General features: G+C 37.8%; 1 protein-coding gene and 1 long non-coding RNA gene across 2 annotated transcripts in view; one reads left to right on the forward strand and one right to left on the reverse strand.

Annotated features, from left to right (window-relative positions):
* The window catches only part of LOC103034657 (sialic acid-binding Ig-like lectin 10), a 26754-nt gene extending 3681 nt beyond the window's left edge, over positions 1-23073 (forward strand). The window contains exons 3-11 of the mRNA XM_049478217.1: positions 6821-7192; positions 9506-9799; positions 10654-10923; positions 12292-12567; positions 14822-15088; positions 16460-16723; positions 18656-18755; positions 22051-22121; positions 22762-23073. Of these exons, the coding sequence (XP_049334174.1) occupies positions 6821-7192; positions 9506-9799; positions 10654-10923; positions 12292-12567; positions 14822-15088; positions 16460-16723; positions 18656-18755; positions 22051-22121; positions 22762-22778 (1931 nt within the window). The 3' untranslated portion in view covers positions 22779-23073. The remainder of the gene's footprint in view (positions 1-6820; positions 7193-9505; positions 9800-10653; positions 10924-12291; positions 12568-14821; positions 15089-16459; positions 16724-18655; positions 18756-22050; positions 22122-22761) is intronic.
* LOC125784425 (uncharacterized) lies at positions 1977-3928 on the reverse strand. Its single transcript, XR_007427223.1, has 2 exons — positions 3848-3928; positions 1977-2692 (listed from the first exon to the last, which is right to left on the reverse strand). It is a non-coding gene; the product is annotated as an uncharacterized LOC125784425 (long non-coding RNA).
* Positions 23074-23718: the final 645 nt, after the last annotated feature.

Raw genomic sequence — 23718 nt, forward strand, 5'->3', positions numbered from 1 at the left:
TGAAGAAATCATGGGACAGTGTTGTGTTCTTCTCAGCTTCGTGTTGCAAGGTAAGTGTTCATCGTACCTCAAATATATTTACATTTAGTAAATAAATTTTACGAGTTTTTATGAGTCTTTTTATGTCAATTTGAGCTGCTTAACCATGGAAACTCCCACTCTCTATTACACGAGTCTCTTTACTCTCTACTGTTGTAGATCTAAACTGACGCTATGAAGTTTGGAGGTGTGTATATAGTGATGTAGTGACTCTGCAGAAAGTTCCTTCCACTCTTCCACTGTGTTATAATAATATCACTGACAGTTGGCTGTGGAATATTTAGTAGTGAGTAGTGAAATTTCACGACTGGACTCGTGGGCTGGAGTTCACTGAGCTCCTGAGAGCTGAGAACCCTTTTTTCACTAATGTTTGTAGAAGCAGTCCCAGCATGCCGAGCAGCTGCTTTTATTATATACCTGTGGACACGGAAGGAGATTCAGTTATTTGGATGCACTCACAGAAATGATTCATGGCAGAGTTAATTTATATGCATTTAAATCTATTTTACTTTATTTAAAAGCTCATATTTTCTATATTTATGCATTTAAATTTAGTATTATCTAGATAATTTAACCAATTTCAAAATCTATTGAATGTAATTAGTTAATACATACTAACATGGTTTAAATAATCAGAGCCCTAAAACAAACAAGAACCTGTTATGTAAAATGTATGTGATTGGTTTTCATAAAAGTTATGAGAAGTGAAATGGGGAAAATGGAAACGATGTCCTGCCAGTAGGTGGCGGTAATGCCCCTTTAAGTTTGTTGCCAACTGCTGTAAAACTCGAAGAAGAAGAAGGAAACTATTATGGGCTGGACTGGCGGTTGAATGTAGCTGCAACTTACGTCCATGTGAGAAGGTAAGCAATCCAAGACCTGTTGTATTACTCCCAAATGTGTCCTAAATGTGTAGTTTATTTCGTATTACACAAATATTAATTCATTTATGTAAGTTAATGTGTGATTATTTTAAGCAGTTTTATCTTGGCCACGTTGCTGTACCAGACAATGCCATTAGCATTACAGCTAACAAACTAGCTATTACATGGCATCTTGGCTAATTTGGTAATACAGCTCAATAATGGATTAAACTAACCCTTTCCAGTTTGTTTTCATGCCAGTTAAAATGAATACTATTAACATTAAGCAGGCCAGATAGCATTCCCTTTGTCCACAACATGTAGCCTATTCATTTTATATTAAGTTAGGCTCTGTCTGTTTGCTTAGAGATTAACCTGAAAACTCTGTGTGATTGTTTTATTTTTTGCAAACGCATTTGTATGAAAAATTAGTGTAGATCAAAGATGTAAAGATTTTATGGTAATATGGTAATAATATGGTAAAGTGAGCTTTTCAGGACTTTGTTAGCTAGCTATTGTTAGGTGAGTTACTGCCTTTTAGAGTACTATATTTAAATGTTATATTTTATTTATTTATTTACTGGCTTGTGTTACAGAACTTAATGTTAGATTATTTTTCTCCAGGTACCTAGTATTTTTCTACTTCTCCTATCCTGTTTTCTCACCTCCATGTTGCAACATAGATGTAGTAAGTATAAGTTAAAAATATACACGTCAAAATGTAGTTCATATTGAAGTTAGTAAATTATTATTTACAGTCCATTGGATAAAATGTTTACAATTCGAAATGTTTAGAGTAAGCATGTTAAAACAGTAAATTATTGATTTCCCAGTACAACAAAACTCATTAGGCTTACAAAGTTTGATTTTGGACAAGGTTGGATGTGTTGGTTTTTCAGGTTTTTTTAGCTCATTTTACAGATGATCTAATTGATTCATTGTTCTTTTTCTTCATTTACAGGTTCTGCAAATTGTGTGACAGTTCATTACCTACTAGGTGTCAAAAATGTGCCAAATGTGAAGCTGCAGGAGGGAAGATCACCACCATAATGGCCCAGATATATGGTGTACGTTTCTCTCTCTCTCTCTCTCTCTCTCTCTCTCTCTCTAATCTGATATGTTGTGTGTTACTGAGCTATAAGGAAAAGCTAATATTTTCATGTTTTCTGGTACTTTCACAATTACTGTTTACTGAGTGAGCTTTACCTGAGTGGGGTAAAGCAAGGTGCTGGTGTGGTGAAGTAGGTAAATGTAACTGACATTGTTAGCCTCAGCTCCTGTGTGTTACTGTGTCTTTGTCACTGACGAGCATAAATTATGTTTTCTTTTTGTAGAATGAAGACATCAATGTGAAGTGTGATTGTGTTCTGAGCTGTCTGAGTATCTACCTCAGTAAAGACCTGGATACATTGGTTAAAGAATACATGGTATGTTTGATTCTTTGTTCTTATTCCTTTTTTTGATGAACTATGTAGTTTACAAAGATAATGTTGTTTTCCTCCTTAAGCAGACCATTAATGTTTAGGATTGCTGCCCATGAAGAGAAACAATGGGATAATTTTTGTTTTTCTCTGTCAAAAGGCAGCTGAGGATCTGAGGCAGTCCATAAAGCTGAAGCCAGATGTCAAAAGGTAAGTCATAAAGCAGTGTAGTTGGAAACATGAATTGTTTTTGCTTTAGGTGTTGAATATTAACAAGAAGGGGGTTGTTTCCAACAGGTGAGCGGTAAATGGGGAGAGAGAAGATTAGGATAAAGAATGGTTGGTCGTTTCTCTTCCCTATCATCCTCCCTTCAACTCAACCATGAGTGAAGGTTTGGAGAGGGTTGGATAGGAGAGGAGTAAACCTTACCCTTATCCAGGAGCTTAGGAGAGAGGAGGTGAGTAGAGAAGGCAGAGGGTAGAAGAGAGGGAGAGGTTTGCCTCCTTTCCTTCAATTTTCCCTGCATCAATGAACAGTTTATTTCATATCTACATAACTGATCTTTCAACACAATACGTGGGGGTTCCTGGTTCTGTATTTTTATATATCTACATATTTTAGTTGGTGTTTTGTTAATTGTATTTTTTTCTTCATTGGGAAAAGAGCAGTCTCTGCAGTCGCACCAGAAATCCCTGTATTAAAGTGAGGAGATCAACCTCAGTGGGGGATCAACCCATAAACATGTGAGGGTTAGTCTATTACTACAAAGGATAATTGTCAGTTTTAATTGTTGTTGTCACCTTGATAGAAAAGTGCACAATTTGACAGTAGTCTGTGTAATATCTCATGTTAACAAGAACACAAAATGCATCTTGGAGCTGCTTAGATTTTGGTGGCCATGGTTAGGGACACACAGAACATCATTCTGTTCTCTTTATATTCCAGGACATTGAATCCAGAGAGGCTGACATTGCAGAGAAGACTATGGGAATCTACACTGTCTGAACAGAGGGACATGGTCCAGGTGATGGACGCTTTGCAGATGTTGATGTTGTGCTGGAAGGCGTGGACGTTCTCCGTTCTCTCTGCTTTATGGACTCAACTTGAGCAATCCAAAAAGCCTGAAGCGTACATTTGAGGTGTACCAGAAAACCCTGAAGGACCTGGACTTACACCTTACACCAAAAGTACATGCACTGAAACTCAAATTGCTCCAGTGATTCGGTTGGCAACTACCACCTCCCCCACACACAGTAAGACCAGATTTTGTTGAAATGATCCCTTGGTTCTTGAAGGTTACGCCAAGAAAATAGCTGTTTGATAAATTTGTACATTGGTTGTCGAAGCATTACATTTTTGTTGAAAGATCAGTTATGTAGATATGAAATAAACTGTTCATTGATGCAGGAAAAATTGTAGGAAAGGAGGCAAACCTCTCCCTCTCTTCTACCCTCTGCTTTCTCTACTCACCTCCTCTCTCCTAAGCTCCTGTAGGGGTAAGGTTTACTCCTCTCCTATCCAACCCTCTCCAAACCTTCTCATTGGGGATGTGTATTTTCTTAAATGTTAGCTGGCATTGTTGTAGTGGCTCAGCTCAACCCAGATTTTTTAAGTTAAAAGAGAGTTTAGGTGTGAAATTGACTTTGGCTGTAGTAAAACATGATAGCATACTAACCTTTGGTGAATATCCCACCTCTGTTCTCCCGCAGCGATCCGAGATCCAGCAATTTGGTTCTATTTCCAAACAGGCTTTAGAATGGGTGATACAGCGCATATTTTTCCCCTTGCAGATAAATCACTTTTTACACCATTGTCCAGCTCAAAGTAGCTCCACAACTCAATGCTAGAATCCGCAGAGCCCTGAAATCTAAAACAAGGCATCCCACAGAGTCCAGGCACCGCCATCTTAAAATAAAGTCATGGCAGGTCGAGTGCTGAGCATGAACAATAATTTTTGTGTGTGTGTTCTTCCATCTCATATCACCAGTAACCAGATATTTTCAGCAATAGCTGGAATGCATGCATTTCCACTGAATTAATAAAAAAAAAACGGCTCCTCTATACTACCAATTCAATTGTGCTCAGCATTCAACTTGCAATGACTTAACTTTAAGATGGCTGCGCCTGGAGATTTATCTTACACTACGGATTGGAAACAGATTTATTTTTTTTAAATACATTTTTAAAGTTCTTAATGCCTTGATTTTAGATGTCAGGGTTCTTCGGATTCTACCAATGAGTTGTGGAGCTACTTTGAGCTGGATAACGATGTAAAAAGGGGTTAAGTATGTTTGGACAAATGAACAAAATTGCTTTATCCTCTGGTTGTGGGAGAATGGTGGTGGGATATTCATCAAAGGTTAGTATTCTTTATCATGTTTTACTATAGCCAAAGTCAATTTCACACTGGAGTTCTCTAAGTGTTTAAATGATATTTGTTCTAAAAAAGTACTTCAGTTCCTACCAAAGTCTGTTGTCACTCAAGTAGCCTTTTTTTTCTTGTATTATTGAAGGAAAATTTTGCTAGGGTCTTGTGAATGTACAAACGCCAAACTTTCATTTAACTACATAAGTATGATTTGAAATGTGATTTTAAGAAATGGTAATTTTGTGTCTCTTTTTTTATGCTACGCTTTAATATTAATAAAGCTTTGATTAAACAACAAGGGGTCTGATTGTTCTTATTAAGATTGTACTGAATTGAAATGAATTGCATAAATGTGATGCATTTTAATTAATTTGGTTTATTTCATAAACATAGATGACATGTAATTCAAATAAATATATGCTATTTATTTTGTGTAGGTAACCTGATTATGCTTATTGTAATTCGAACAATATACTTTATGTATTTGAATTAAATACACTCATTTGTATTATTAATTTAGAGTACTTATACTTTATTTATACTCAGTACATAAACCTGGTTATTATGCATTTAAAATAAATAGGCTTTATTACATGAATAAATATGCATCATGTAACATTTATTTGATAGGTTTGTGTTAAAATTATCTAAACAAAGTACATGGGAATTTGTCATGTAATAAAATTACATAAATCTTAAAAGTTAGGGTTAAATATTTCTGTGAGTGTGGGCAAGAAAATACTTTTGGTAATATAGTGTAGAAATGCACCTGATCTAAGTAACAAGCAGCAAGCAATATTTTATGTTTATTTATTTATGATCACCCCTTCTCATTAATGCATTTAACTACTTTAAGTTGAAAAAATGCACTGTCTGGCCAAAAAAAAAAGTCTCCACCTGGATTTAAGTAAGTAAATGATGTGTTGGCTGGTTGATGCTGCAGTTGGTCTGCAGGTTTAGGTTCAGCAACAGTATGTGCTGAAAGAATGAGGTCAGCTGACTACCTGAATATACTGAATATAGATCAGGTTATTCCTGAATCAATGGATTTATTCTTCATATTCCAAGATAACAATGTCAGGATTCATGGGGCTGGAATTGTGAAAGAGTTCAGAGTTCAGGGAGCATGAGATCATCATTTTCACACATGGATTGAGAGAGAGTTCACCACAGAGTCCAGATCTTAACCTCATTGAGAATCTTTGGGATGTGCTGGATGGAGAAGAGAGGCTTTGTGCAGCGGTTGGTCAGACTCTACCATCATCAATGCTGCTGCAAGATCTTGGTGAAAAATTAATACATTAGTGCAAAACTAGATCTATGCATCTATTGACATGTGTGGTGGTGGAGCAGTGAAACTGTGTTTTCTGAAACGATGGTGCTCCATCCAGTAATTATGGGATGACATTTACATTTTACATTTTCCGCATTTATCTGACAATCTAATCCAGAGCATTTTACAAAATAATTTTTTACAAAGATTGGACCAATGTAGTGTTGGGAGTCTTGCCCAAGGACCCTTATTGGTGTAGCACAGCATTCAGTCTCCCAGACTGGGAATTGAACCCCAGTCTCCCACATGCTCACAATTCTGGGTTGTCTAGACCACAATACTAAATTGTACTCTACAAAGGCCTGGTGTCCTCGTATGAGGCCATTATACTGTCCCCTAGTGGTGGCAGAAGAGTTTAACACGTTTCAGTTTAGTTCAGAAATTTAAATGAATAGCAAATATAAAGAGTAAATCGTTCTGGTTTTTTTTGTTTGTTTTACTTTATGTCTTTGTGTTGAAGCAACATTTCAAATGAGCCATATTGCTCAAAGGGGGAGCTCACTAGCGGATGGTGGTGTTATCCACTGCACCACACCGACCAGTTGGTGAAGAGTTGAACTGGGTGTTGATCATCCAACATCCTGACGTCACTAATGCTCATGTAGAGGAATTAAATCAAATCCTCACAGCAAATTCAAATACCTCTCAAACACTTTATTAAGAGACAAGAAATTCAAGTAATTAACTCTTGATGAGTTCAGCACAGCTGTTAACTGAAATTAGCCTGAATTCCAGGAGACTCTTCATCATAAATCTCTGTTCTTTGACTGTGTCCAATCTTTCTCTGTTGGTCAGTGCTCAGTTTTGTGCTTCTGGATGCTCAGGAATGGGATGTGAACGTCCCTACAGAGATGAAGGTCCTGTCCGGGTCCTGTGTGGACGTCCCCTGCACCTTCACCCACCCGTCCTCACACCGGCCCTCAGAAATCGCCTGGTACAGTTACTCCTCCACCCAGTACCCTCTGGTGTACAGCTGGAGGACCCAGGAGATCATCGAGCCGTTCCGCGGGAGAACTCAGCTCTCTGGTGATGTGAATAAAGGGACCTGCAGCCTGAGGATCACCGATGTTAAACCAGCAATGAACGGGTATCACCTGTACCCCTGGATCGATCCGGATCACGTCAAACACACCTTCTACCACAAAACCGTCAAACTCAACGTCCAAGGTAAGCCTTAACTCCAGGCTCTGAGAAAAAATCACATCACATCAAAAGATACACTGAAATGCATTTAGTTGAACTTTGAATCTCCAAATTAGGTATTTTACAGGAGAGACTGAAAAACTAAACTCGACAGAAATTAAAGTTTAAAAAGATTATTCCATTATTATTGCAGCAATTTGAAGAAAACATTAATTAAATAAATTATTTAGTTAACAAAAAAATCTTGTGGTTGCATATGGGTGTAGCATTACACTGCCCTCTGTTGGTCATATTGTGTCCTTTTTTATTACGATTTTTTTTTACTTAAACTTCATTAACTTGCTTATTATTAAGAAAATAATCTCGCAATGTATTATTAAGAATAAATTCCCCTCTTTCCAGCTACACTTTATAGATTCTGAACTCTTCCACTTTTCAGTAAAACAACACCCAGAGTTGATGGTGGAATATCCCAACCTTTTGCAACTCATGGCCCCCTTAGCTCACCCTAAAAGTTTCTATTATCTTGCCTGCCTGCCGTACGCGCTCATACAACTGGGAGGTGAGCAGCGCACCGATTTGAGTGACGTGTGGATCGAGCTATATTATCATTCTAACCTGTGCAACATCACAGAAATCACATTTTGAGTTGTTACTTTGCTATATTGATATATTGTGATTATTATGCAATAGCTTTTTATACAACAATAATAGATAGTATTATAAAACGTCATAGACCTTTTTCTTGAAAGCCGTGGGAATTCGGGTCAGGCAGACAATCTAAACTCACTGCTGTGTTTTCTTTGTTTGGATTTATGCAGCTTTTCTTGGTCCTCTTGGTAAGAGATGCAGTGGCTGCTTCACATTCAGGGTCTTTTGTTGTCAAATACGCTGCTTTTAACCATTTATTAAACGTATAGCACAGGAAAACTGCTTAAATTAGACTCTCATTAATAACACAACTAGCCTGTTAATCTACTAGCTCACTCCGCCGGTCATGTGAATGTTTTGCCTTGCAAATAATTGAACTTTCTACCATTTTATTAATTAACATCACATCTTATTTGCTGAACTGCTGAACATTTGCTGAACTATTTGTACATTTAAAATATTTTTTACTTTGCGCACTGTGGTAAAAAGATCATTAAAGTCTCTTTTAACACCTCAGACTCCTCTTTCCTTGTATCGTTCTTTCCAACATGAACAATGATCCGTTTCACTGTTCTGTATTCAGCCAGTAGTGCTGGAAGCTTCTCATTCAGTTCAGAAACTGTGATGTTTGGCTCACATCGAACGATGAGTTTCTGATTATTGTTCATGCCATGAACAGAGTCATCCCCCAAAACAAGGGTGTTTGCTGTGGCCCCAGCCTGGAGCCCTGTGGCTCTCCTGGGGTGTTTTGAATGGCTGAATCTTCTGGTTCTTTCTGTATCATACTGGCTGGTATTAGGAAAGTCATTAAGGTCTTGCAGTGGCTCAAATCTGTTTTGCAAACTAAGTGACTGTCCTCTGGCTCTGTGCTCTGATCTCCGAGCAATAGCTTTAGCATTAGCATTAGCCAGATGTGCTATGTTAGCAGGAGTGGAGGATACTACAGAGCTGTATGTGGCATGCCGTTTGGGTTTAGCTCCAATGCGAACCCATTGCTGGTTTTGCCCATATCTTTCAGCTGTACTCACATTACGGACGTCCACATGATCTGCTGGTCCAGTTCTGTTCTTCTCCACTGCTCTTCCCACACTCCGATGGTCCTCGAACAGCGCAGAAATGCCAGTCCTTAAACTCTGATAACAATGACCGAAAATTTGTTTCCAAAACAGTCATTCTTTGTAGAAGATTGTAGCAGTTCTGGCAGCACTGGTGCTCTGAACCCACACAAGGAGGCATCTTGTAGATTTCTTCTTTAGTACTCTACAGGAACTTTTTTGATTCCTGTGCCTATGGCTCTACTATAAAATGTCCAAAAGAAACTACGTAGAAAAAAATAAAATAAGAAACAAAATATGGTAGTGCTAGTGCTAATCTAAATAATGAGCTCAGACACTGTAGCTCGAAAATGTCTAAAAATAAAGAAAAGTATGAAAGATAGCAGAGATAGCAGAGCTAAGCAGAGAAGCGTCTGAACGGCACAGAAGCAGGAAGCTTCTAGAAGTATACTGAATTACATTCAACTAAAAGTGTACTTCATAGTACTTTATTTATTTAAAATACACTATATTGTACTTTTTAAAAAGTATGATCTTTTACATATTTACAGCATACGTAGACGTTTCTCAATATGTTTTAAGTACAATTAAGTATTTATTTGTTCTATGTCTTCTCTATGTTTTATACCAGAGACCTCACCACCAGTACAGCTGACTGTTGATGGAAACCCGGAGGAGGGGGGCACTATCAGTATTACCTGTTCGGTGGTGCACACCTGTCCATCATCCCCCCCTATTCTTACATTTGGTGGAATAAGTGGAGAGATCCAGAATAACCAGACTGATCTGGGATCAGGCAGCTGGAGAACCCAGAGCACCATTTCCTTCCCCACCAGGGTCAGTGATCAGGGCAGGGAGGTGGGCTGCTGGGTCCAACATTCGGGCAGGCGGTCGGTGCCATCCTGGATTGATGTAAATGTAAACTGTGAGTGTTAAATATATAGTGTAAATTTGTTGGGGCTTGGATGACAGCTGGGCTTCTCATTTAGCCAAACACAGTGCTGTGAAAAAGTATTTCCCATACAGATTTTTTAACAAAAAAAAAAAAAACTGAGTAAATATACAACGTAACGTGACATAAACCAATCAGCTTGTCACTTGCCTTATCATTCCCTTTAAGAGTCAGGTGTGCTCTGACTTTGGTGGATTGCTATTTTAACAGCGCAGTTAGGTTTGTGCACTGCTGTGTATCCATGTGTGTATTGGGGATATGCCTGTGTTGACAATGGCAATGAACGTCCAACTGTTAATGTCTGTCCAGGTTGTATTCAGTCAGTGGAGCACCTGTGTTTTCTTTTGCCAAGATACATCAGAAATTTACCTGAACACACCTCATTTCCAGACCACCACGCCTTGTAGATACCTCTGGAAAAAAGACAACTTCAGTTTCTGAATCAGTTTTTCTTATTTTGCTATTTATAGGTTTATATTTGAGTAAAATGAACATTGTTGTTTTATTTTATAAACTACAGACAACATTTCTCCCAAATTCCAAATACAAATATTGTCATTTAGAGCATTTATTTACAGAAAATGAGAAATTACTGAAATAATAATAAAAAAAGATGCAGAGCTTTCAGACCTCAAATAATGTAAAGAGAAAACAAGTTCATATTCATAAAGAGTTTTAATAGTTCTTTAATACTAAAAAATGTTCTCCTCCACCAGTCTTACACACTGCTTTTGGAAAACTTTATGCTGCTTTACTCAAAGAAACTCATCATTTTAAATTTTTCGAATTGTTGAATATGGTTTATTCTCATCAACATGTGTCTGTAGATGCTCCTCGGTCGGTGCATGTCTCTGGTGAGAGCAGTACAGTGGTGGTGGGTGGGAGCATCACTCTGGAGTGCCGCAGTAACGCTAATCCCCCCGCCTCCTCCTTCCTCTGGTACCTCCAGCGCTCCGGATCTATCAGTTCACTGATGTTCAGAGAGCAGAGCATCACCATCACTGACCTCCAGCCCGACCAGAACAGCTTCTACTGCACCGCCCACAGCTCCCTCGGAGTCGCCAACTCTTCATCACCCTTCATCATCAGCGGAGAGTGTGAGTGCTTTAAATATGCATCCATGTGCAGGTGCACACAATCATGAGTGAACTACAATTTGTACTATATGACAAACAGAGCTGTACCTAAAGCAGGGGTTTGGCAATTAAGTTTGGCCACAGGACAGATATTTTCCAAGCCAATCCAAGCCATAAAATATCTGTATATCTGTAAAATGAAGTGTAATAGGATGGAGTTTGGCTACAGACTAGTAGCTCTCCAGCCCAGAGGGTTGTTGAACCCAATTGCAGCAGAATAGTTGATCTCAAAGCAGGTAAACCCAATAAGAAAGGAAAAATAAATAAATAAATGAATAAACACACCGCTCCTCACATGGAATTGAACCCGTGTCATCAGGTTCGTGGTCCAACACAGTACCGCTGCCCCGGCTAGTGAATTGGGACATGGCTGGGAAAAAACACCCTTATAAGGAGATAGGGAGACAGAGAGACAGGGGAGGAATGTAAACAAAAGCTCATCAGAGAAGCATTTTTTTTCCATTATAGTTCTCTTACATATAGTTTTCTTACAAAATTACTCTGAAGAGGTAGAGTTAGGTATACAGTAAATAGTTAATATTTGAGTAATGTTCTAATCCAGATTATGAGAAGCAACAACTTCTCAACTAAGTAAAGAAAACAAAAGTAAGATTTTAAGAAATGAAGATCAGTCAACCCAAAAATTTCAAGAACTTCCTTAAGTGCAGTTGTAAAAACCATCAAAAACGTTATGATGAAACTGGCACTCATCAGGAATGCCACAGGAAAGGAAGAGCAGGAGTTTCCTCTGTTGTACAGGATCAGTTCATCAGAGTTACCAGCCTCAGAAACAGCAAGTTAACAGCTCCGCAGATAACAGCACCTAAATGCTTCTTCACAGAGTATATTTGGTTTGTTTAACACTTTTAAGTTACTACGCGATTCCTTATGTGTTATATATTTACAGTATATATGTAGGAAAAAAAAACATTAAATGAGAAGATGTATTTAAACTATAAAGCTCATTGAGAGGACAGATTGAATAAATTGCAACTTAACTCAGGAATGATCAAATCCCCCCAAAAAAGTTATTTTTAAAGTATACTTTAAATTTTTAAAGGCTTTTGATGAAATATCGAGAGTTTAATCACCATAATCCATCAAGTACTTTCTGGTTAATGAGTTAATGCTCTTTTTTACCGAATGCAATCAAATCCTCACAGCAATGCACTAAAAAAATCTAGTAGAAAGCCTTACCTGGGCAGTAGACGCAGGATAAACACTTTTAATACCCTTTATTACAGTAGAACCATTGAACTAGCAGGTGTATCTGTCTGAAGAATACTGATGGTTCTACACGTGCATGTCTTCTGAATGTGATATTTGCAGATCAGCCCATCATATCATCTGAATCCAGTTGTATCATCGGCGGCCGGGTCTTGTGGTGCTGGTGTAAGGTCCAGTCCCTGCCCAACGCCACGGTGGAGTGGAGGATAGAGGGAAGACCTCCTCAGTTTGCCCTCAGCGACATGGAAGAGTTCAGCGTTCTCCAGAACCACACACTGAGAGGAAAGCTTAGCATTAGCAAAGCCGTGCTTCACATCGGCGTGACCTGCAGAGCCTCCAATGATCACGGCCAGCAGAACCACACCCTGATTATTAAAGGTAAAGTAGCGATCATCTAGATATGCCCCAATGTCCCTTCACGTTTGGCATATCCCATAGAAGCAAAAAATTATGTGATTTCTGCCAAAGTCACTTTTGTCTGTTCGTGCCGTGAGCTGTCCAATGAAAACCACTTATCTCCATTTTTGTCGATTTTTAGTTTACTACATAATTTAAACAGACAAACTGTTGCTTACACTGTGCCACAATTTCTTGATGAACGGACCAATAGAAACTCTTCAAACTGACCTGAAATAAACTCTTTTTACATTGACTTCTATTGAAAGTTTACAAGGTTTTTTCTCTCTCCTGTAAAGTTGCTGTTTTTGGAGATACGTGTTTTTCATTGGACAGCGACGATATGTAGCTGTATAGGAACAGAGCTAAACACTAGTGATGGGACAATACACTTTTTTTTAGCTCCGGTCCGATTCCGATGTAAAACTGATATAAAACTGGCCATAAAAATACAAATAATTACTATTATTAGTAAAGGTTATTAATGATAAAGGTTACATAATGAGCCCTTTGAAGAATATACACAAGTGCATTTTATGTAAATGCGTTCAAAAGTCATTTATTTGACACACTTTTCTTACAAATTAAATGTTTTAAATTTTAGTAAATATTTTTTTAGAAAGTTAAATCTTAAATGTGTTAAATATTAAATGTAGTGCATTTTTTTGCACTGGTTGAGCAGGAGACTCAATTTTTTTTGACAGGTAGCTTAGTGGGTTAGCTGCGATAGCTAACGGCTAACCAGCGACGCTAACTGTATTTCTGAGCTGAATTAATCACTGTTGTTTTTTTTTTTTTTAATAGATTGATTTCTTAGTGCTGGTTAGAGGGGGTGGTATCTGTGGTTTGATATTAGATGTGGATTATGGCTGTGGTTCACTTTAGTTAGTTATTTATTACATTCACAATGCCGGAATGCAGCTGCCGGCCCGATGCTAGCTAGGCTAACATACTGCAGATCTCAGTGGAGATGGCTAAAGGCTAACTGGCGACACTAATTGTATTTCTGAACTGAATTAATCACAGTTTTTAATAACAGATGGGCGTGCGCATTCGGACACACACCCGATCTAGCATACTGCTTTTGCATACTGTTTAGTATGAAAGTACATGTTTTCGGATGCAGGCTAAGACTAAAACCAAATCAAAATGACCTGTCAAATTTGTTATTTTTGTCAACAAAACAAACATTTTATTCTATTTGAGTCTATTTTTAGTCTAACTAATTTTAGTCAAATAAAAGAATGTATCAAGTATTGTTTTATTGTTTTACTATTTTTGATTTGTGTTGTTTTTTTGAGATTATTTCCTGCTAATGTTTATTAAAATAAAAGCTTAGTTTGCAAGTTTTGTTATATTTAAGTTATGCTAAAATTAAAATGTTTTTTAAGTTGTACTCTCAGGCCTTTCAATGTTTTTAGTAAGTTCTAATGAATAATCTGTATTTTTGGCGTAAATCTGAATCTTGTTTGCTGACACTATTCTTGTTTACTTATCTTATGTTATATTTTATTTGTTACTCAGTCGTATACACTTAATTGTTTGTACTTCTGTACAGCACTTTGGTTGGCGCTGGTTTTTAAATGTACTCAAGAAATAAATTTGACTTGACTTGAAAATTAACACTGATGTCTTGCAGTAAAACACTTGTATTAACTCAGTAGCATGAGGTCAATAATCATGGGATGTGTTTCCCAAAAGCATCGTTGCAATCCTGCGTGAGGAGCGCTGTGTTTATTTATTTATTTTTTCTTTCTGTATCACTTGCCACAAATAAGACTACCCTTATAAAGGGTTTATAAATGGTTTATAATGGTTAAATGAGTGCGGAATCAAATTAGCTAATTTTTTTCAGCTCACTGTTGACATTTCTATTTATGTGTTGTTATATATTTATGAACTGCTTATTACTGTTTTTTTTTAAGTATTTGCAACCCAATTAATAACAAATTAATAAACTCATTAATAAACCATTCATAAACCCTTTATAACCATTTATGTAGCCTTTCTTCTTCTTGGGTTTACCTGCTTTGAGATCAACTGTTCTGCAGTTGGGTTCAACAACCCTCTGGGCTGGAGAGCTACTAGTCTGTAGCACTCCATCCCATTACACTTCATTCTCTAAAACATATATTTTTTTGTTTCCCGGCATGTAATGTCTTGAAAAAGCTTAATTGCTGATTAATTGCTGTTATTTAGTAATATCTCTTTTTTTTCTCCACTGTTTTTTTCTCAGCTCCTCCTCAGAACGTATCTATTACCCTGCAGCCGTCCCGGGTTCTGGAGGGTCAGTCTCTGCTCCTGTCCTGCTATAATCACGCCTTCCCCGCAGTGCTGTCCTACAGCTGGTACCGGGACGAGGGGAGCGGGACGGTCCTGCTCAGAGAGAGATCAGAGAACCTCTACCTGCAGGTTACGGGACGATACATGGGGCCGTTCCGCTGCTCGGCTATTAATCAGATCGGAGAGGGCAGATCCGACAGCACTCTGATTCAGGTAGACTGTGAGTATCTAACGTTACATTTACACTACAAACCTGATTATTATTAACCTCTTAGCAACTGCCTAGCAACACATTAGCAACCAGTTTAAATACAATAGCAAATGCCTAGCATCCACATAGGAACGACTTAGCAACCATCTGGAATACCTTAGCAACTGCCTAGCAACACATTAGCAATCTGTTTAAATATGATGGCAAATGCCTAGCAAACACTTAGAAACAGCTCAGCAACCGCTTTAGAAATGATAACAACTGTTTAGCAACCACTTAGCAACCACTTTAGAAATGATAGCAACTGCCTAACAACCACTTTGCAACCACTTTAGCAACCATCTGGAATATCTTAGCAACTGCAGACCAATGCCTTAGCAACCACTTTATAAATGATACCAACTGTTTAGCAACCACTTAGGAACACCTAAGCAACCACCTAGAATATGTTTGCAACTGCCTAGCAACCGCTTAGCAACTGCTTTAGAAATGATATCAACTGCCTAGCAACCGCTTAGCAACCACTTTAGAAATTATAGCAACCGCTTAGCAACCACTTTAGAAATTATACCAACTGCCTAGCAACCACTTTAGAAATGATAGCAACTGTCTAGCAACCACTTAGCAACACCTTAGCAACCATCTAGAATATCTTAGCAACTGCGGAGGAATGCCTTTGCAACCACTTAATAAATGATTCCAACTGCCTAGCAAACACTTAGAAACAGCTTAGCAACCAACACAGATACTATTAGCAACATCTTAGAAACCGCTTAGCGACACCTGCACAAACTTTTCCTTTCTAGTTCAATTCTGATGTTTTTCCTCAAAACAGAATTACAGTAGATGAAAGCAGTCCTTCAAAACGTGCATAAGTGGTTGCCAAGGCGAGGTATCCTTGTTAGTTTCTATGTTGCTTTGCAACCATACTATGTGCAACCATAATAAAAAAATAAAACATCTAATTTATAATGTGTCATGTGAGAGATCACTTAAAAATGATGGGTTTCTTTAATTGAAAACCTCTGGATTATAATCAAGAGGAAGATGGATGATCACAAGCTATCAAACCAAGCTGAACTGCTTGAATTTTTGCACCAGGAGTGTAAAGCATAAAGTTATCCAAAAGCAGTGTGTAAGACTGGTGGAGGAGAACATGTTGCCAAGATGCATGAAAAATTTCTTTGCATTATTTGAGGTCTGAAAGCTCTGTATTTTTTCAAAATTTCTCCAAATAAATGCTCTAAATGACAATATTTTTATTTGGAATTTGGGAGAAATGTTGTCCGTAATTTATAGAATAAAACAGCACTGTTCATTTTACTCAAAAAAAAATTCAGAGCTGTATCATTGATTTCTCGTCTCATTTCCATACTCCAGTTGCTCCAGTCATTTCTCCGAACTCCACCTGCTCTCTGGATCACGGTGTGGTTTGGTGTGAGTGTGTGGTGGAGTCGTATCCAGTGGCTACAGTGATCTGGACCGCCCCCAGCGTTGTTGAATCCAGTCAGGCTGTGAGTGTTGACCCCTACGGGCCTCTGAGGGCGACTCTTACTGGGCACGTGCGGAGTGGGCAGGCTCGCCTGATTACCTGCCACGCCACCAACCAGCACGGCCGGGTATCCCTACAGCTCCTGCTCAAAGGCCTGTCTGCTTTTCTTTACCTTCTGCACCACTGCTAATGACCAAATACACCAATAGTAGAAAATTAACCACAGTTGGAACCTGTGTTGAAAAACTAAAAATTAAAGGTAGTTTTCTTCAACCTCTATTGTCTTCAGTAGCTAGTAAAAGAAAACCCTCAGAAATACGAGATGATCAGAGAGACATTAGGGTGTCTAAGGCAACTCATGAGTTCATGGCCATGCCCACCTTGGCTCAGGACCGCCCAAAGACAGAGCTAAAGCCAGGATATAGCAGAGCCGACACTGTCTCATCAGCTAAAGAGCTTAGAGCTCTGTTTACACCAGCTAGTTTGCGTTAGCTATCTTGTGTAAGTAACTATAGGTTTAAATGGGATCTCCGGTTGATTCTGCGTTTTACAGAGACCTTAAAGAAACACTAGGGAAGCACGGTATGACAAGGCAGCACAACTCGACAGAACACCGGTCAAAGCAGGTGATGTTCACATCAGATGATATAAAGCAGACTGTGAGGCTCCGACGTGATAAAACTGAGGCATTGTTCACATTTCTTTTGGCCCTGGGACCGCTTTAACTAGCACTTAGTTCTATATCTTTATGACTAAGGCTGTGTATCTGAAAACATTTTGTCGTTCTCTGCTGCAGTGCTGTTAGCCAAGAGGCGATATGTATATATATATATATATATATATATATATATATATATATATATATATATATATATATTTGCATGTATGAATATTAATTTGCAAGAGCTAAAACCTGAAGTCTTTCTTCAGAGACAGGTAATTCAGTGATATAAAGCAGGGCTAAATAGAAACACCAGATCACATGACATTCATCCATATTAGAGACACAACTAGATATTTTAAAATGAAGGAAAAAAACGATGGAATGAGACCTTTAAGAGCATTTTGGGCATATATGCTGTGAAGTTAGCAAACTGTACAAAATTGTACAAAAACTAAGTTTAGTTTAGTTGTTATGGAAATTACAATAAAAGTCTTGGGAGCAGGAACATGCCTGAGGTAATTCCTTTATCCTTAATTTGAGATCCTTGTCATGGTGTGCACAGAATAAAGACACTTGCGGATACAGTAAAATGGGTTGTTTATTAAAATAGAAGGCAGATAAAGAGGAGCGATACAACAACAAAGTAGAGCACCAGTAAACAGAAGCCTCAGAGAATAAACCATACCATAAATGGGAAACAGTCCAGAGTTCAAACACGAGGAAGCCAGCATCACAGATAATCCAAAAGTCGAAAACGTTAAACAGTCCAGGTTATACACAGTAAATCCTCAAACAGAGGTACAGGCAGAAATCGGCATCGAAAAAACAAAGAGCAAGCTCATACAGGGAAAAACAATCGCAGAGTAGGTAAGGCTTTGTAAAGTGGTAGAAAGCAGGCAATACGTGGTGTAAGTCTAAGTGTGTTCGTGAAGCGTCCTTAAATACTCTAGGGTAATCAGTACACCGGCTTTCTGGCGGAAGCAGGTGAGGTGTCACATGAGTAGGTGTGTGTGTGATGTCAGCGTGTGGTGCGTTCTGGGTAGTGTAGTTGTCTAACTGCAAACCTCCATTGAAGCTCAGTGTGGAAGGAGCAGGAGCGCCTACAGCACCAGACGTGACGATCCTACAAAAAATGATCTCCCAATATTAAAGAAGCAATAGGCCAGTAGGCAACCAAAAAAATCAGACTTGTAGAAAATCCTCATAATAATAGCAATCATAATAACAACATATTTAAAATAAAAATACGTAAAGCATGTTGATAGATATAATAGATATAAGTAACGTAAAAAAAAGTAATTATAAAGTCTTATTAAAGGCGACCTGTCATTTTAGCACATCTGGCATTTTTAGTAGCATATTAGCATGTAGCATAGCATTGCTATGTATTATAATAGCATCTGTCTTATTTCTATTGCAGACCCTTCCGCCATGTCCTCGTCCTCCCTCGTGGCCGCAGGGTGTGGAGCTGTTGCTGTAGCGCTCCTGACTGCTGCAGTTTTCTACTGGATACGGAAAAGGTACAAGCACAACAAAAAGAAAAAGCTAACCCAGAAATGCTAATTTGACTAAAATGTAATCAAAGCTAGTAGCTATGCTGTGTTTTATTTCAAATGGGCCCTATCTTACACCATGCACACGGTGTTCGGATGCTCATTGCTATTTTACACCCCACCAACAGTCTATTTAAATACCTTCCATCTATAACGTTTAAATAGCAACAGTGTTTCTAAATATATCTACACTGATATGTGTGATGGTCTGGAAGTGAGGTGTGTTCAGGTACATTTTTGGTGTATTGCTATCTTAGCAACGGAAAACACAGGTGCACCACTGACTGATTTAAACCCTGACAGTCAAAAGTCAGACGTTCATTGATATCTTGGCAATACAGGCTTGTTACGCACACATAAATACTACATAATAGTGTACAAACCCAACTTTTACATCAGCAATAAACAGAATGAACGAGCGTAAACAAGCAGATCAGTTTCCTCTGCTGCATTGAAGCGTTGGACACATTGGTCCAGGTAGCACCATTAAAATAGCAATCCGCCAAAGTCAGAGCTCATCTGGCTCTTAAAGGGAATAATGATGTGCAAGTGACACACTGATTGGTTTATTTTACATTACGCCCAAAATTAACCATACCAATGATTAATTAAGAGAATAAGCACATGCCTTTTGCACATTTCGAGCTGCACAAGGTGTACTTTTACCGTCGTTACGATAGCAAAGACACACTGACCCCTGTAAACCTAGCCACTTTGTAAAAAAAACAGTGTGTTTGGTATCTGCGAGTGTCTGCCGTGTGTCTGGCCAGAGTGACAAACAAACAGTTTATTTAAAAAGAGGCTAGGCTTACAGGAGTAGTAAGGGACAGGCAGGGTCAGTAACATTTAGGCAGCAAATATAAACAACATACATACAGGGTGTAGTCAGGTAACAGGATCATACACAGTAAATCCAGCAGAGAAAGGGCTAAGGCAAAAGAGTATTCAAAAATTCACAATAATGTTCGGAAAGTTGATAACAAAGGCAATAAATAAATAAAACATGTTGTAGAAAAATTAGAAAATTATTAGATTCTAAATTCAATACTCGTCGATGAACTAAGAAAACAGAGAGGTATTTATACGAGACTGGACAGGTGAAAACAATTAGTAACTGGGGGAGCGTGAACAACATTGCGTCAGGGTCAGGGAAGTCTGGTGTGAGGGCATGCTGGGAATTGGAGTCTATTCCGAGTAGTTCAGAACAGACAGACTGACTAGCATCAGAATTACACTATTCAGCCACCATATTTCCTGAAAAAACAAGTTATTAAGCTGTAAAAAAAAATGATATTGTGGTGTTGTATTCACAGTTTCTGACTTAGGTAACATTAAACAAAAACTAAACTCAATGCCATTATCCAATAACTCATGATTAGTCTCTATATAATTTGCATTACCTCTTGTTTTACCACACTTATAGAGCTTTTGCGTATGTGCTTCATCATAACATGCAAACAGACCACATCACACCAATATTATGTAAATGTAACCTGCTATTAACAATAGATACAGAGTCACCATATGATAAATAACACTGCAATCATAAAAACGAATACAGTTTCGGGATAGGATTGTAATCAAAGCAAATATAGTACCAGTCAAAAGTTTGGAAACACCTTAAATTCAGTGATTAATACTAATAATTCATCAAAACTATGAAACTAAGAAAAACATATCAAATTTGCTATTTTTCCCAGTCAGCTTTATGAGGTAAAGTCACCTGGAATTCAGGCTAATTTCAGTTAACAGCTGTGCTGAACTCATCAAGAGTTAATTACTTGTTAAATTTCTTGTCTCTTAATAAAGTGTTTGAGAGCATCAGTTAAAGTAAAGTAGTGAAGAGGTAGAGTTACAGGTATACAGTGAATAGTGACTATTTGAGTAATGTTCTAATCCAGGTTATGAGAAGCAACAACTACTCAACTAAATAAAGACTTATTTATAAACAATTTAAGAAGAAATGAAGGTCAGTCAATCTAAAAAAAAGAAGAATTTCAAGAACATTAGTATCTTTAACTTCAGTCGCAATGTCACGTCTGAAGCTGTCAATCTGCCAAGCGCTCTATCAAATGCTCGGCATCACCCAGCTCCTGACTGATTGCTAATTATTTCCACCTGGTCTTCCTAGTATAAATACCCCCTTAGTTCAGCTCTTTAGTTGCTGCTTATTCTGTTACGAATACCAGAAGCCAGGTATAATAAATAACATACCTAGAATGTGGTGGATATACAAGCGAGGGTCGCTTGTACATAGATATTCAAACAACAGAAAGTAGACAAGAGAGCAATAAAAGTCGGTAACAAGTAAAGAAACAAATCAAGAGGGCTAGGCAAAAGAGTAAACGGAAGGCAGAACAAAGGGTCAAGAAACAGAAAATCAGAGAGTAGAAAGAACGCTTTGTACAGAGCTAAAAAACTAGATAATACGCAGCAACTCAAGAGCTGAACTAAGGGGGTATTTATACTAGGCAGACCAGGTGGAAATGATTAGCAATCAGTCAGTAGCTTGGTGATGCAGAGCGCTTGAGAGACATGTGACTCTTAGAATCACTGTAGTTCTGAGACTGAGGCTGCTGGGAAACTGAGTCTTTTTGCTGAGAGGCTTTAGGAGCAGGCAGATTGACAGCGTCAGGTCATCAAAAATGTTATGATGAAACTGGCTCTCATCAGGACCGCCCCAAGGAAAGGAAGACCACAATGAAACCTTAGAGCAATTTTTTCTTGGATTGTTATATGTCTAAATAAAAGATATTCATATTGAATGTCGAATCAATACAAAAACGTAATATTTAGACTTAGACTCAATACAAAAAGTCTTTGGTATTTTAGAAACTCATCTCTCAGATTCAGAAAAAGAAAAAATGGATAATATTTGGTTCATTTTCTGTATTGTAAAATGTAAACTGTGGAAAACTAGATCTCGAATAACATCGAACATTGGAGACCGAACATTAAAATACAAAAACATGACATCTGTAACTTGTAACTATCCTTTTAAATATTAAATTGTGATTTGTCTCTGTATTATATATTTTAAAAAATATGCTGTTCGTATGCTTTGATCCAATATATTGAATGTAGTAATACATTTTCTTAACAAAAAAAAGAGAAAGGAACAGAGGAAAGAGATTCCTCTGTTGTAAAGGATAAGTTTATCAGTTTTCAGCCTCAGAAACCACAAGTTAACAAACAGCTCCCCAGATAAAAGCACCCAAAATGTGTTTATATGCAATTTTTCCGTTTTGTTTTGTTGTAACAGGAGGAGGAATGGCAGTCAGGATAATGTAGGGGTGGAGGTTGTGAGGTACAGGAATAATCAAAAAAAGGCTGGTAAGTATGAAGGTCTGGAAAAAAACAAGAGAGCACTTAAAAATGACGAGTTTCTTTGATTTTACCAAATTGAAAAGCTCTGGAATATAATCAAGAGGAAGATGGATGATCACAAGCCATCAAACCACCAAACTGAACTGCTTGAATTTTTGCACCAGGAGTGTAAAGAGCATAAAGTTATCCAAAAGCAGTGTGTAAGACTGGTGGAGGAGAACATGATGCCAAGATGCATGAAAAAACTGTGATTAAAAACCACCAGGGTTATTCCACCAAATATTGATTATTTCTGAACTCTTACAACTCTTAATGAATATGAACTTGTTATTATATTGTTATTATTTGAGGTCTGAAAGCTCTGCATCTTTTTTTTTTGTTATTTCAGCCATTTCTTATTATTTTCTGCAAATAAATGCTCTAAATTACTAAATATTACTATATTTTTATTTAGGATTTAGGAGAAATGTTGTCTGTAGTTTATAGAATAAAACAACCATGTTTTATTCTATAAACCATGTTTTTACTCATTTTACTCAAACATAAACTTATAAATAGCAAAATAAATCTGTAATAAATGTGATAATAATGTTATTTAATGGAGGTTAACTTTTCCTTTCTTGTTATCTTGTTATTTTTCCCTCAGATCTCAGGACAACATAGCAGCAGGTGATTTCCAGTCTGAGCCCGTGTTTTATAGGCTGTAAGCATCCTTTCATGGTGGAAATGTAGAAGGACCCACTACCACTGGCTGTTCTAGGGGGCGGGGCCACAGGCGCACTGACCCAAGCTGAAATCTAATTGGCCCCCTGTCTTGTCACTCATCTGCCCTTTGCATGAGAATGATTATCAGATTATAGATGGAAATAGGAATAGGAATGTCCAGAGTTGATCAGCGCTGAGATTACATAAAAGACATTTTTTGTTTGTTTGATGTTTTGTACTGTCAGTGTTTGTAAAAAGGTAAAAAGTTATTTTTTATCAAATTAATAAAATGTTGGATTTTCTCACATGCGGTGTGTTTTTTATGGTTTACATTTTTTGCCAAAAATGTAAATGAAAAAATCAAGAAAAATAAGAAAAAAGGCCAAATTCAACCGCAAACAACTCTCAAAAAACTACAATTAATACAAAAATGTAACCAAGTAGTATATTAAAAATAAAATAAAACGATACATACAGGGGTTGGACAATGAAACTGAAACACCTGGTTTTAGAGCACAACAATTTATTGTGGTGACGGACAGTTCTGGTGGAAACAGGAGAGTTAAGGTGCACATTGAATTCTGCCGTGATTTGATCAGCCGTGGTTTTATGTTTTTTGATACAATCCGGGTTAGCACCCGAACATCCCTTTCAGACAGCTTCCTCTTACAGCGTCCACAGTTAATCCTGTTGGATGTGGTTGGTTCTTCTTGGTGGTATGCTGACATTACCCTGGATACCGTGGCTCTTGATGCATCACAAAGACTTGCTGTCTTGATCACAGATGCTCCAGCAAGACGTGCACCAACAATTTGTCCTCTTTTGAACTCTGGTATGTCTCCCATAATGTTGTGTGCATTGCAATATTTTGAGTAAAACTGTGCTCTTACCCTGATTA

This window comes from Astyanax mexicanus, chromosome 1 (genome assembly GCF_023375975.1).
Source record: "Astyanax mexicanus isolate ESR-SI-001 chromosome 1, AstMex3_surface, whole genome shotgun sequence".
Lineage (NCBI taxonomy): Eukaryota > Metazoa > Chordata > Actinopteri > Characiformes > Acestrorhamphidae > Astyanax > Astyanax mexicanus.